Source organism: Populus euphratica, unplaced genomic scaffold, assembly GCF_000495115.2.
Source record: "Populus euphratica unplaced genomic scaffold, PopEup_1.0 scaffold54.1, whole genome shotgun sequence".
Taxonomy (NCBI): domain Eukaryota; kingdom Viridiplantae; phylum Streptophyta; class Magnoliopsida; order Malpighiales; family Salicaceae; genus Populus; species Populus euphratica.
Window position 1 is genome coordinate 688,801 of NW_011499910.1, and position 13,467 is coordinate 702,267.

At 31.0% G+C, this 13,467-nt stretch overlaps 2 protein-coding genes across 2 annotated transcripts; both read left to right on the plus strand.

The window, feature by feature from the left end:
• Positions 1-69: 69 nt before the first annotated feature.
• LOC105133864 (protein LIGHT-DEPENDENT SHORT HYPOCOTYLS 1-like) lies at positions 70-1,419 on the plus strand. Its single transcript, XM_011037999.1, has one exon. The coding sequence runs from the start codon at positions 826-828 to the stop codon at positions 1,417-1,419; it is 594 nt and encodes a 197-aa protein (XP_011036301.1). The 5' UTR covers positions 70-825.
• Positions 1,420-2,046: 627 nt separating this feature from the next.
• LOC105133865 (protein LIGHT-DEPENDENT SHORT HYPOCOTYLS 1-like) lies at positions 2,047-3,791 on the plus strand. Its single transcript, XM_011038000.1, is given in 2 exon segments — positions 2,047-3,347; positions 3,350-3,791. Coding segments are annotated over 2 exon segments (576 nt in total). The 5' UTR covers positions 2,047-2,801; the 3' UTR covers positions 3,380-3,791.
• Positions 3,792-13,467: the final 9,676 nt, after the last annotated feature.

The following is a 13,467-nucleotide window of genomic DNA, read 5'->3' on the forward strand; positions in this document are numbered from 1 at the left end:
TGTCGCATTTTAGCAAAGCAAGTGCAAATAAAACACACACTCTTATCATCTGTTTTCTAACCTACCTACTGACTTAAATTGTAGCTGTGGGCAGTCTCATCAGAAACCAAAGGGAACTATTTGACTCTCTCTGTCTTTCCTCTTTTTCTAACTTTATCCTCAGTGTTAACGTTGCTTGCTCCTTTACTGGAAATAAAATCTGATAATCTGATCTTCTCTTTAAGCATATTTCTGAAATCATCTTCCCAGTAACTGCAGTCTCTCTCAACCTTTTCTTGCTGGCTGCAGTATTTATCACTCTCTTTGAGCACAATTAAGTTAAATCTCCCTTCTTCTACCTTCAAATTTACTATACAACTTCAAAATGTTCATAACATAAATGCATCCACTCCTCGCCTTTCCTTCCCGCATAGAAACCATGCAAATTCTTGCACTGATTCCTCTTTGAGCTTCATTTAATTCTCAGCGCATCAACATCTTGAGTAGTTAGATGCTGGCCCGTTAATCTTGTTGCTGCAAAGAACATAAACCGGAGCTTTCACACCTTTTTTGCTCTTGAAGAGGAAACAGTATCTCCCAGTTTTCACCTGAAAAGGGGAATCAGTCTGTCTCTCTGTCTCCTTCTCTTCTCTAGGGTTATTTGCTCCACTCACCTTTCCTCGCAAGCAAGAAACAAAGAGAGAAAGAAGGAAGGAAGGAAGGAAGGAAGGAAAACAGGTCGCTAGAAGCAGGACGGCCAACAGTATCTTCAAAATCTCCTTGCAAGATCCTGACAAAGAAAGCAAGAAAACCCTAATCCAAATACCAGCTTAGATCGTCATTTACATGGATTTAGCTTCCCCGTCAACAAACCCCACATATGCAAGCCCTATAATCACCAGCCCCACTAACACCACCACTGCAAACACCACAGCAAACACCACAGCCACCTCAAGTTTAGCCACGAGCATATCCCCACCTTCCACTCCAAGTCGCTATGAGAACCAAAAGAGAAGGGACTGGAACACTTTCTGCCAGTACCTTAGGAATCACAGGCCTCCTTTAACACTACCAGTGTGCAGTGGAGCCCATGTTCTTGAATTTTTAAGGTACCTAGACCAATTCGGCAAAACCAAAGTCCACAACCAAACTTGCCCTTTCTTTGGCCTCCCTAACCCACCCGCACCATGCCCGTGCCCCCTCCGACAAGCATGGGGAAGCCTTGATGCTCTCATTGGAAGGCTCAGAGCTGCCTACGAGGAACATGGAGGGAGGCCAGAAGGGAACCCATTTGGTGCAAGATCGGTGAGGATTTACTTAAGGGAGGTTAGGGATTTTCAAGCTAAAGCAAGGGGAGTTAGCTATGATAAGAAGAGAAAAAGGCCCAAGCCAAAAGTAGCAGCGGTAGCAGCAGCAGCAGCTGATCCCAGCACAGGATAGTGGTTAAAATTTAAGAGTCAATGGCCAAGGGGATTTAATTCTTTTATAATAACATTATTTTAAAAAAATAAATAAACCTTTATTATTTTGATTTTAAAACTATTTATTTATGTATTTGAAGTTACGTTTAAATGTATTTTAAAAATACATTTATCTTTTAAAAATATTAATTTAATGTAAATGGTTGTACTTATAGTTATTTTTGGATACATGTTAAAAGTATATTTATTTTTCAAAAACATTAAATTGATGTATTTTTTAGTATTTTTCGATAATTTTAATATGTTTATGTTATTTCAAGTGAAACGTATTTAAAAAGATAAATACTTATACGTACAATAATACCAACCATCGTGTATTTGAGTGAGACCATTCATGTTAACCTGTTTAAGATTTTATTTGATATTATAACACATAATTTTTTTAATTTTTTTTTTAAGTGCTTTTAATAATATAGTAACTTGGGTTTAATAAATTTGAAAAGTAACGCCAGCATATTTTTGTGTACCGACTCTATTGGGTCGCCATCAGCCACTCACACTGCCAAGGCCCAAACCTGTCGCATTTTAGCAAAGCAAGTGCAAATAAAACACACACTCTTATCATCTGTTTTCTAACCTACCTACTGACTTAAATTGTAGCTGTGGGCAGTCTCATCAGAAACCAAAGGGAACTATTTGACTCTCTCTGTCTTTCCTCTTTTTCTAACTTTATCCTCAGTGTTAACGTTGCTTGCTCCTTTACTGGAAATAAAATCTGATAATCTGATCTTCTCTTTAAGCATATTTCTGAAATCATCTTCCCAGTAACTGCAGTCTCTCTCAACCTTTTCTTGCTGGCTGCAGTATTTATCACTCTCTTTGAGCACAATTAAGTTAAATCTCCCTTCTTCTACCTTCAAATTTACTATACAACTTCAAAATGTTCATAACATAAATGCATCCACTCCTCGCCTTTCCTTCCCGCATAGAAACCATGCAAATTCTTGCACTGATTCCTCTTTGAGCTTCATTTAATTCTCAGCGCATCAACATCTTGAGTAGTTAGATGCTGGCCCGTTAATCTTGTTGCTGCAAAGAACATAAACCGGAGCTTTCACACCTTTTTTGCTCTTGAAGAGGAAACAGTATCTCCCAGTTTTCACCTGAAAAGGGGAATCAGTCTGTCTCTCTGTCTCCTTCTCTTCTCTAGGGTTATTTGCTCCACTCACCTTTCCTCGCAAGCAAGAAACAAAGAGAGAAAGAAGGAAGGAAGGAAGGAAGGAAGGAAAACAGGTCGCTAGAAGCAGGACGGCCAACAGTATCTTCAAAATCTCCTTGCAAGATCCTGACAAAGAAAGCAAGAAAACCCTAATCCAAATACCAGCTTAGATCGTCATTTACATGGATTTAGCTTCCCCGTCAACAAACCCCACATATGCAAGCCCTATAATCACCAGCCCCACTAACACCACCACTGCAAACACCACAGCAAACACCACAGCCACCTCAAGTTTAGCCACGAGCATATCCCCACCTTCCACTCCAAGTCGCTATGAGAACCAAAAGAGAAGGGACTGGAACACTTTCTGCCAGTACCTTAGGAATCACAGGCCTCCTTTAACACTACCAGTGTGCAGTGGAGCCCATGTTCTTGAATTTTTAAGGTACCTAGACCAATTCGGCAAAACCAAAGTCCACAACCAAACTTGCCCTTTCTTTGGCCTCCCTAACCCACCCGCACCATGCCCGTGCCCCCTCCGACAAGCATGGGGAAGCCTTGATGCTCTCATTGGAAGGCTCAGAGCTGCCTACGAGGAACATGGAGGGAGGCCAGAAGGGAACCCATTTGGTGCAAGATCGGTGAGGATTTACTTAAGGGAGGTTAGGGATTTTCAAGCTAAAGCAAGGGGAGTTAGCTATGATAAGAAGAGAAAAAGGCCCAAGCCAAAAGTAGCAGCGGTAGCAGCAGCAGCAGCTGATCCCAGCACAGTTTAGTGGTAAAAATTAAAGAGTCAATGGCCACGGAGAAGCTGAAGCTATCACCAGCAGCTTTTAGCTATATGGGGTATATATATTTTCCGCACTTTTCTTTTCAGCATAAAGAAAAGCTGGTTAGTCATATAATGAACTTTGCTTATATTTCTTTCTGATATGATATGTTGAGATTTGTGGGTACCAGTGGATTTGCTTTTTAAGGGACAGCTGCATGGTAAAGACCTAGAACCAGCTGGAGCAGCTGCAGTAGTAGTAATAATTAATCGTCTCAGTGATACTAGACTAGCAGCAGAAATCATGTAAGCAAGTGCAGCTATACTTGTGGTAAGAAATTAATGTGTACCTGAACAAGCAAATCTGAGTTCTTGTTAATTATAAATGCTCTTAATTGAGTCTTTTCTTCACCTTACAATTCCATCCCTCTCTCATGGTGTGATGAGGAGTCCTTCTCCTTCCATCCTGTCCAAAAATAGAAGATATACAAGGGAAGTACCCCAGGTATCGTGTGTGTGTGTGTGTACACACACACATAGATTTTTCCCAATAAACAACTTAATTAATAAACAAAATTAAAATATTAATCATTTCTGATGGTACGATCAGTTTATGTTGAAGGTGAGGGGTTATTGCCAACTTGAAGTAGGAGATGATATTGTTTGAAGCAATCGATGTCGTCATATTTGTAAACAACTTAGCTAGGAAATGCTATGTTCTTTGTGCAGGACAGAAAATATTTTAAAGATGTTGCTAGGGGTATTAGCCAGTTGAGGAGCATCTGAAGAGTAGAATGATGAGCTAGCTAGCGAGCTAGGTATGCCCTTTAAAGAAAATCTAAGTAGATCTATATTTAGGCAAGAAGACAAAGCCTTGGATTCATCTTTTCTAGCACTGGTACCAGCTAAAGACACACATGCTACAATAATCTAGTACTTAAAAACATGTCTTGCCACATGAAGAAATGTTAGAATTTAAATTTTCGAGTGGCTATTCCATAATCCACCTGGACCGACATAGCTTGGAAATTGGATTTAGGATACAGCTTTGCAAGATTGCTTCTTTATTATATGGTTTGCAAAATTGAATGCAGGGAGAGGCAATGTTCTCATAATTTAAGGAGGAGGTCGTTTGTACTTTGTATTCAAGTGTTTTGTGGCCGACGTACGTCTCTAGATCATGTTTCTTCTTGAGTAGTTGAATGTTTTGTAGCATGCTGCATGAATTAGTGCTCCATAAACTATATGATAATATCATTAAAGCTCACAAGCTTTATCAAGTTATTTTAATACCAGGATAGTTAAGCTTTTTATGAGAAATGCTTGGTGAGATGGATTGCTATTTAGTCTTAGCTAGGGCACCATGGAACTTAAGATGATCCGTTCTTTCTGTATTTTCCTTGACTCATTCAATTGCTTAACCATACCTATATCTCTCTTGGGTGAAAGGGTTTATATATTAAATACATGAGTGATATTTTCTTAGTATCTTGCTTCAGCTTATGTCCATGCTTTTAAAGAACATCTTAATCTAAAAATTTAAGCTATTAAATGAGATAAAGAATAATTTTATATCATTCTTGAACATACTTTCTCAATTGAAATCTTTTTGGGTTTAAAACTTGTACATGTATATATTATCTTGTTCTTAATTTTAATAATTAGAAAAGAGATAGTAAAATTTGAACCCGTGACCGCTTAGTCATCAATACGTGGATATCTTGTCAAAAAAACTTAAGTTATATAAGGTCGAGAATAGCTTTATACACTTTAGTTAGAACTTGAGGCTGACTAGAACAAGTAATGGGGAACATATATCCTTTTTAGTCTAGTGATAATCTTGAAGAAAATAAAAGGAGGTGAAGTCTTAGATAATTTGACTCTCATCTTTGTCCATTCAACTCAGATAAAACTAGATCAAAGTCAAACTTTAATTGCACATTCTTTGCTTTATTCTGTGAAGAAGGTTTTAAGAGTTCTTTTTCTTTTTTCGTTTTAAATTTTATTCCTCTTTTGGTAAGCTGCACTTCTTCAGTGAGTAATGAGCTATGAGCTTTGCGTAGTGCTCCATGATCGTGGGATAAAAATGGAATCAAATGCATGATTTATGTCCATGTATATGATGATCTTCAATATAGAAAAAATATCTTGCATTCCGCTTTAAGAACCAACTTACCATCTTGATTCTGTGTTTTGCTATACATGCATGCATGAAGGAATTTTATTGAGAAAACCATTTAGAGAAACAAAAAGGTAATAATTTAATTTCGGTGTAAAATGTTCTCGAATTAACAAGTAATGACATTATAATTAAATGCACTTGCTAAATATATTTGTGGAATATAGTCTTTTTAATATTTAATATCATACATCATTGTTCATCATATTTTGTTTTTAAGGATAATAATTTCCTACTTCTGGCATGTAGTCAAGCTCTTTTTACGGCAAATGTTGTGTACCCTCACACAATTATAATCAACTCTCAAACCAAAAATACAAGTTACCTCACACTTTCTTCTACCTTGGAATTTTGTTCCTTTCTTTTGAATAGGTGAGAGTTCCATAGTGAAATCCGAGACATAAAAGATAGAACTAGAGTTCTTAGAGCCCCGAGGAAATCTCAAACTTCAAGTTCTGAAGAAATCTCTGTAATATTTTATCTTAATATCTCCTCTCGAAAGATAATACATAAAGTTGTTTATACAAGAACATAAAACTAACCTATCAACCTATTTAGAGAAAAAAGAAAACAAAATTATGTTCTAATTGAATTGAAACTATATAATTAAACTAAGAAAGAAATTGTATAACAATCTGGGGATAAATTGAAAACAACATCTATTAGACAATCATGGTCGCTTATGATTGATGATAGATCATGGTTGATTGAACCATATTTTTTTCTTAGATTTGGGCTTGTTATTTTTGTGTCTTGCATCGATTTTGGAATGCAATTATAGATATGGATAGAACCTTTAATCAAAAGAGGAATAAGTAGGGCATCTTAAATTAAAAACCTACAAGTAAAAGAGGACTTTGATAGGTGTTATAGTGATACATAAGATCAAGATTAAAAAAATAAAATAAGTGATACATAAGATCAAGATTAAAAAAAAAAAAATCTAAAAGTAAATGGAGATTTTGGTAGAACCCAAGTGTTATAGTAATTTATAAGATGAAGAGACGGAGGAAAAAAAGAAAGAGGTATGAGATTATTGAAGAAGAACTCTAAGCGGAAAACAAAAAGGAGAGAGAGATGAAAAATTTTATGGTGATCAAGTTGTAAAATAAAATTTTGTATAGCTTTAGCTACATAGGTTCTAGCCTAGACATCAATCTAATTACAAGGAAGAAAAATAAAAAAACAAACAATCTTACTAACGGAGTAACAACTCAAACACCAAATTAATAAAATTAGAATTTAAATGGATCAAGTCAAAATGTATTCATGATTTCTATATATATAATCTGTATATCAAAATGAAGAATTCAGATTTCTGATATTTAATGAGATTAACTTTATAAAAATAGATTAACTTTATAGAAATAGATAGTTACAACTTATAAGTTGAAGAGATAAATACTAGCTAGAAATATTATTATTTTTAGTATGTTATGATTTTTATTTATTTTTTTATTTGCATCAATTTGTTTCTTTTATGTAGATTTTATTAACTTATAGAATATCACTAATTACTATAAAATTTTCCAAGAAGAAGAGTGGAATTGTCAATATGACGGCTTGTATAACAAAAATATTATCCTTTATTTTTTTTAATGATAATTATCATATTGTTCAAGAATGATGGTTGCAAATTACAACAATTATGAGTGGTGTATATATATAGAAATTTTAATTTAGAGGAATATATGCATTTGAGCTATTTGTTTTGAGTTTCTAAACGAAAAAGTATAAACCAACCCTGCCCACCGGGTTAACATCTATTTTTTTTATAACAATAAATAAAAATATTTTTTAAAATTTATTTTTTAAAAACTAAAATCCCAAAGATTATCATAATATAAACAGTTATAAAACACACGCATAATTATACAACGTGTCCTTGTAGCTTCATTAAATTAAGTTGAAGGTTACATTTTTGCGATGAGCTGCACGTTTTTACTTGTCCTTGTTATTCCATGCTACTCCCAAATTTACGAAATTTTGTATCTTAGTCCTCCAACTTCAAAACATTTTTAATTACTATAGCTTTTCGTTGCCCCACAAAAATTCTTTATTACCTCAATGATTTTCTTTTTTTTTTATTTTTTCCCGTGAATTTTTTTTTTTAACATTGATCCCTTAAATAAAATCATCCAAACTTATGTGGTTGCAAATCCTCTTGAATCGGTCGCAAAGCCGAATTTTCTATCATTTAGAACCAAACATTAGCAACCCAAATTCGTGGAAGCAAAATATTTTGCGAACACTATGCTAAGTTCTTTGGTCCACATTGGCTTTTGATATTCGGTCCCAAATCCTGAGATTTTTCATAAATTGTTTTACGAAATTTTGTATCTTAGTCCTCCAACTTCAAAACATTTTTAATTACTATAGCTTTTCGTTGCCCCACAAAAATTCTTTATTACCTCAATGATTTTCTTTTTTTTTTATTTTTTCCCGTGAATTTTTTTTTTTAACATTGATCCCTTAAATAAAATCATCCAAACTTATGTGGTTGCAAATCCTCTTGAATCGGTCGCAAAGCCGAATTTTCTATCATTTAGAACCAAACATTAGCAACCCAAATTCGTGGAAGCAAAATATTTTGCGAACACTATGCTAAGTTCTTTGGTCCACATTGGCTTTTGATATTCGGTCCCAAATCCTGAGATTTTTCATAAATTGTTTTTTTTTTGTAAGAATTTAGCTACAAAAAATGTTTACCCAAGTAAATTAATACTAAAATATTTTAAAAGTATTTATAATTTTCTTTTTTTATTAATTTAAAATACGAGATTGCATAAACACTAATTATTAATGTTGTACGAAATGATCTACACTTTTTTTTTCTTTTTTTTTCTTTTTTCCCGTGAATTTGTTTTTAACATTGATCCCTTAAATAAAATCATCTAAAATTATGTGGTTGCAAATCCTCTTGAATCGGTCGCAAAGCCGAATTTTCTATCATTTAGAACCAAACATTAGCAACCCAAATTCGTGGAAGCAAAATATTTTGCGAACACTATGCTAAGTTCTTTGGTCCACATTGGCTTTTGATATTCGGTCCCAAATCCTGAGATTTTTCATAAATTGTTTTTTTTTTGTAAGAATTTAGCTACAAAAAATGTTTACCCAAGTAAATTAATACTAAAATATTTTAAAAGTATTTATAATTTTCTTTTTTTATTAATTTAAAATACGAGATTGCATAAACACTAATTATTAATGTTGTACGAAATGATCTACATGAATAAATAATTAAAAGTTAAGCATTTGATTAAATAGTGTAATTAAAACATAACAAGTAAAATACATGGATAGATCTAGTTGGAAGGAGGTCGATCGAAGGGTGAGATGCTAGTGGTGAATATCGAGGAGGTGGGTTTGTAGGAAGCATGTCCAGTAGTTTCAATGTTAAAACAGAAGAAATTTAGAATAGAAGATAAATATATTATTCAATAATTTGCTTATGTATTTTACATTAGAATTTATCTAGCCATACAACAAAATACCAAAAAAAAACAGAGAGAGAATAAAATAGATTATAAAAAATATTTGAGCATCCATGATCGGAGAGAGAGAAGCTGCCGGCAACATAGAGGGCGGGTCGTGGCTATTAGAAGAAAAAAGAAGGGGTAGATTGTGACTTCTCAAGGCGACGGATGAGAGGTTGACAATGAAATGGTTGTCTCCGACTGCAATGGTGCTCTAAAGAGAGACAGTTTTTTGGAAGAGAGGGATCAAAATGGAGAAGAAAGGGTGGTTGCCAGATTTTAGATTTGGATTCGTGACGGCACATAGTTGCAAATTCGACCACAAACTAGCATTTAAAGAAAAAAAACAAGTAATGCAGTGGCAAGGCAGTCAACAGATTTGCTACCAAATTCTAGATCTACCCTCCTTCCAAGCACAAAGATTATACTCGATTAATTTACTTGAATTCATTTCAAGTGTTAAAATGACATTTAGTGCTACAATAAAATAAAATAGGGAAAGAAAGAAAGAACAAATTATATACTTATAAAACTACACATGTAATGCACGTATAATGCTGCTTGTTTTTATATTTTAAAAATATTTTTGTAAAAAATTAATTTTTTAAACTTTTTTATTTTAAATTCATTTTTTTAATGTCCTTAGAAAAATAAAAACTATAATATTACCAAATATAATTATAATTAGTAACGGTAAAGAATTCATAATGATACTTTTATTTGTATGGATGTCAATCATCTATTTTCAAATTTATTTTCAGGTGGTTATTAGAAAATTCATTATTTAAGCTTTCAATCGAATATAAGATAGTTTTAAAAGTAAAAGGTTGACATTAAATAAAGCTTTATTGTTAATTAATGATAATTGCACTGCTATGTCATGAACAATTTATTTAAATTATAAATAATATTTTTATCTTGTTTAATTGGAGTCAAATAGAAAGTAAGTAAGATGCAACCTAGTTTTATTGGGACAAGAAATAGAGAAAAGTTAGTGTCATTTGGATTTCTAACCTTTTATTTTTGAGTTATAATTTTATTTTATAATATAATGGATATATGTTTATCTATTCATGAAATTTTTTTATGTTTTTAAGCATGAATTTGAAGTTTAGACTCAATTTTATGATTTTATAATTCATATATAAAGATATAGTTTTGTTAAAGTTTAATTCTTTAAGATTAATTCAAAAATAAAATAAAAAATCAAGACAGAGATAATGGGTGATGGATTTAAGTCCAAGATCTGGCACAAATTCCTTCCACATGAATATCATAGCTTACCTTATTTAGATTGATTTTAGTTATTAGACCATACATCATTTTATATGGTATTCATAAATTATTATATAAATATTTAATTTAATCCATAAAATGTATAATCTTCTTTGGTTTGTGGCTATCGCCGTTACATTTCACACGATAATATTTTATATACAGAGAGAAAGAGAAGCATAAAAAACATTAATAGTATTATAAGCTCACGCGATCCTTTGGAATCTAAACTTGTACCCTTATACCTATAGCTTGCTGACCTCTATATCATACAGAAATTGCAGAGAGAAAATGGTTTTCTTTAATTAATAAAAAAATATTGAGAGGAAAACATATTGGATTGACTCAGTTAACTAGGTTAACCTGTCAAACCCGTGATCAAAATCATGTAACTGAGATAACCTCATGGAAAAAAAATCAAAATATATTATAAAACTCAATTCTCGATCAATTAAATATTGAAGAATGAAAAAAAAAATGATCAAAAAACAAATAATTTAAGTCAATTTAGGTTAACCTATCAAACTCATAACCTGGTTCATGTGACTAAGACAACTTCATAGAAACAAGCCAAAATAAATTATGAAGTTCAATCCTTAATAAATCTAATGTTGAAAGATAAAATTGAAAAAAATATTCATTTAAATTAAAGAAAGGAAAAATACACTTATGCTTACCTCGTTAACCTACTAAATTCATAATTTGAATAATGAAACTAAAATAACCTTATAGAAAATAAATTTTAAAAAAATAAAGTTTAATTTCAAATCAATCAAATATAGAATGATAAGATTCGAGAAAAAATCAATTAAAAAACAAAATAATAATAATAATTTAACTCATAAAATTCATGATCTGAATTATAAATTAAGATAAACAAACTCATTAAAAAATAAATTAAAAAAAACATGGTATAAATGAATAGTTTATTAACAAACTCATAAACATTCACCTTCTTATATGGCTTGGTATAGTTTTTGCTCTTATTTCACTTTCTTTTATTTTGCTATTTTTTTCTTTTCTTTCTTCAAAACTCTTTTACCCCTATCAATTTGATTGCCATTAATTATTGGTAATGTGATTGTCTTTTAATAAAATATTCACTATTATAAAAAACAAATATATCCCTTCTTTCTTATAACGATATATATCTTCTCATGTTATTTTTGGAACTTCTCAGGTTCATGTACAAGAATTAATAAATGAATAGTAAGGTTTTAATTTATTTATAATTTCATGTTAGAAAACACATATACCTTATATCAATGATGAATCAATATTAAATGTATGATTTTTTATTGCTTTTACTCCATGATTGTTGCTGTTTAAGTCAAAATAAATACACTTTTAGAATAGTTGCTAGAGGCATGAAAGTACCCGGCAAGAATCCTTGGACGAGAGCAAGGACGGATTGAATAGAAAGCTTTCTTCTTTTTGGCTTTGAATGATGAAGGGATGTAAAGAATATTTAAAAACAATACTAGAGACCATTCAACAAAAAAACCTCTAAGAATTATATTGAGATTTAAAAAAAAAAATATTGAAATAGTAATACATTATATTAATCTAATAGGTTAATTTATTAAATTTATAAAAACATGATAATTTTATAAAAAATAAATTAAAATAAATAATGAGGTTTAATATCAAACTAAACTATTTTTAAAGAAAGAAATTAAAAGGAGAAGAAAATTTTATTATAAAAAAACAAAAAAAATACCCAAGTCTAATTTTGATTATTATGTTAAACTCGTTATTCGATTCATGTTATGAATATAATTTTATAGAAAATATATCTATAAAAAAATTATAAAGTTTAATTCTAAATTAATTTAATATTAAAAAATAAAATTAAAAAAATTAACCAGAATTAACCTGTTAAACTTACGATGTAGATCAAAAAATCAAATTAGTTCAATTTCACCGATTTAATATTAAATATTAAAATTAAAAAAAATAGTAAATTCCCGATATTGCAATAATTATATATGAAGAAAGTTAAAAAAATTATAATATTTAATTTTTAAATAACATTATATATTAAATAATTAAATTAAAAAACTAAAAAAATATTTTAAAATAAAATATAAAAAATATAAAAAAAAACCTAAACACTATTTTAACAATAGTGTATCACGACTTTGATCACAGAGAATTAACTACATTCTTTATTTATGTTTTTTTTTAACTAAATTAATTATTAAAAAAAAAAAACTTTTTGCCTGTGTGAATATCGGGGACATAAACTAACCAGGGGGCCAATCGGATAAAACAATAATAATAAAGGAGCCCGCAGCCACCTCAAAAGCTGTCCTCATTGCATCATACCCGACACATGTCCGTACACACATATCCCGTAATCCACGGCTCGCTTAAGAGATGACATGTCCACTCCTACGTGGTCCCCATCTACACGCCTCCACGTGGAAGTCTGTACTACATGTTTCACATAGGGACCCAGCCTCGAATCTAGGGCTTCCTCTTCATCTGTTTGACACTTGGATTTGTTTCCGTCCGTTGGATGTAATTGGTTTTTCTTCTATCGAAGGGTATATTTTGTTCCTTTACTGTGATTTCCTCCGTGACCCAGATCCGTCGTTTCTTAATCATGAGTGATTGTTCAATTGGTATTGAATTTGCTTTGATTTTTTTTTTTAAATAAATACTTATATAATTTTTAATTTTAAAATATATAAAATTAATTAAGATATATATAAATTTTCCTGAACATCTATGTTAATTAAAAAAATACTTATTGGTGTCTTGTAATGTAACAAGTCTAAAAAAATGTGGTTGAATTTTTAATAATTATCTTGGTATTTATTTTTTTTATAATTTATTTTTAATGTTAATAAATAGTTGTTATACTAAATATAATATCATTTTATAATTTATTTTTTTGTTTGGTTTTTAGCTGAAATTGATCAAAAACTTCATGTTGTAAACTCAAAACTGACACAATTTATTTAAAAAAACAATGGAAAAAGTTAATTATTTAAAACAACAATATAGTTTTTAAATTTTTAATATGTATATATATTTTTAATAAATTATGTGGAATTTGTGCTCTTTATGAGGATTTTTTTATCAATTTATATCAGAATATTTGTTAAAATGATAGATTAAAGAATAACCTAAAATATAGG

Coding starts and splice junctions, on each gene's coding strand:
- LOC105133864 (XM_011037999.1), top strand. CDS start 826: ATGGATTTAGCTTCCCCGTCAACAAACCCCACATATGCAAGCCCTATA.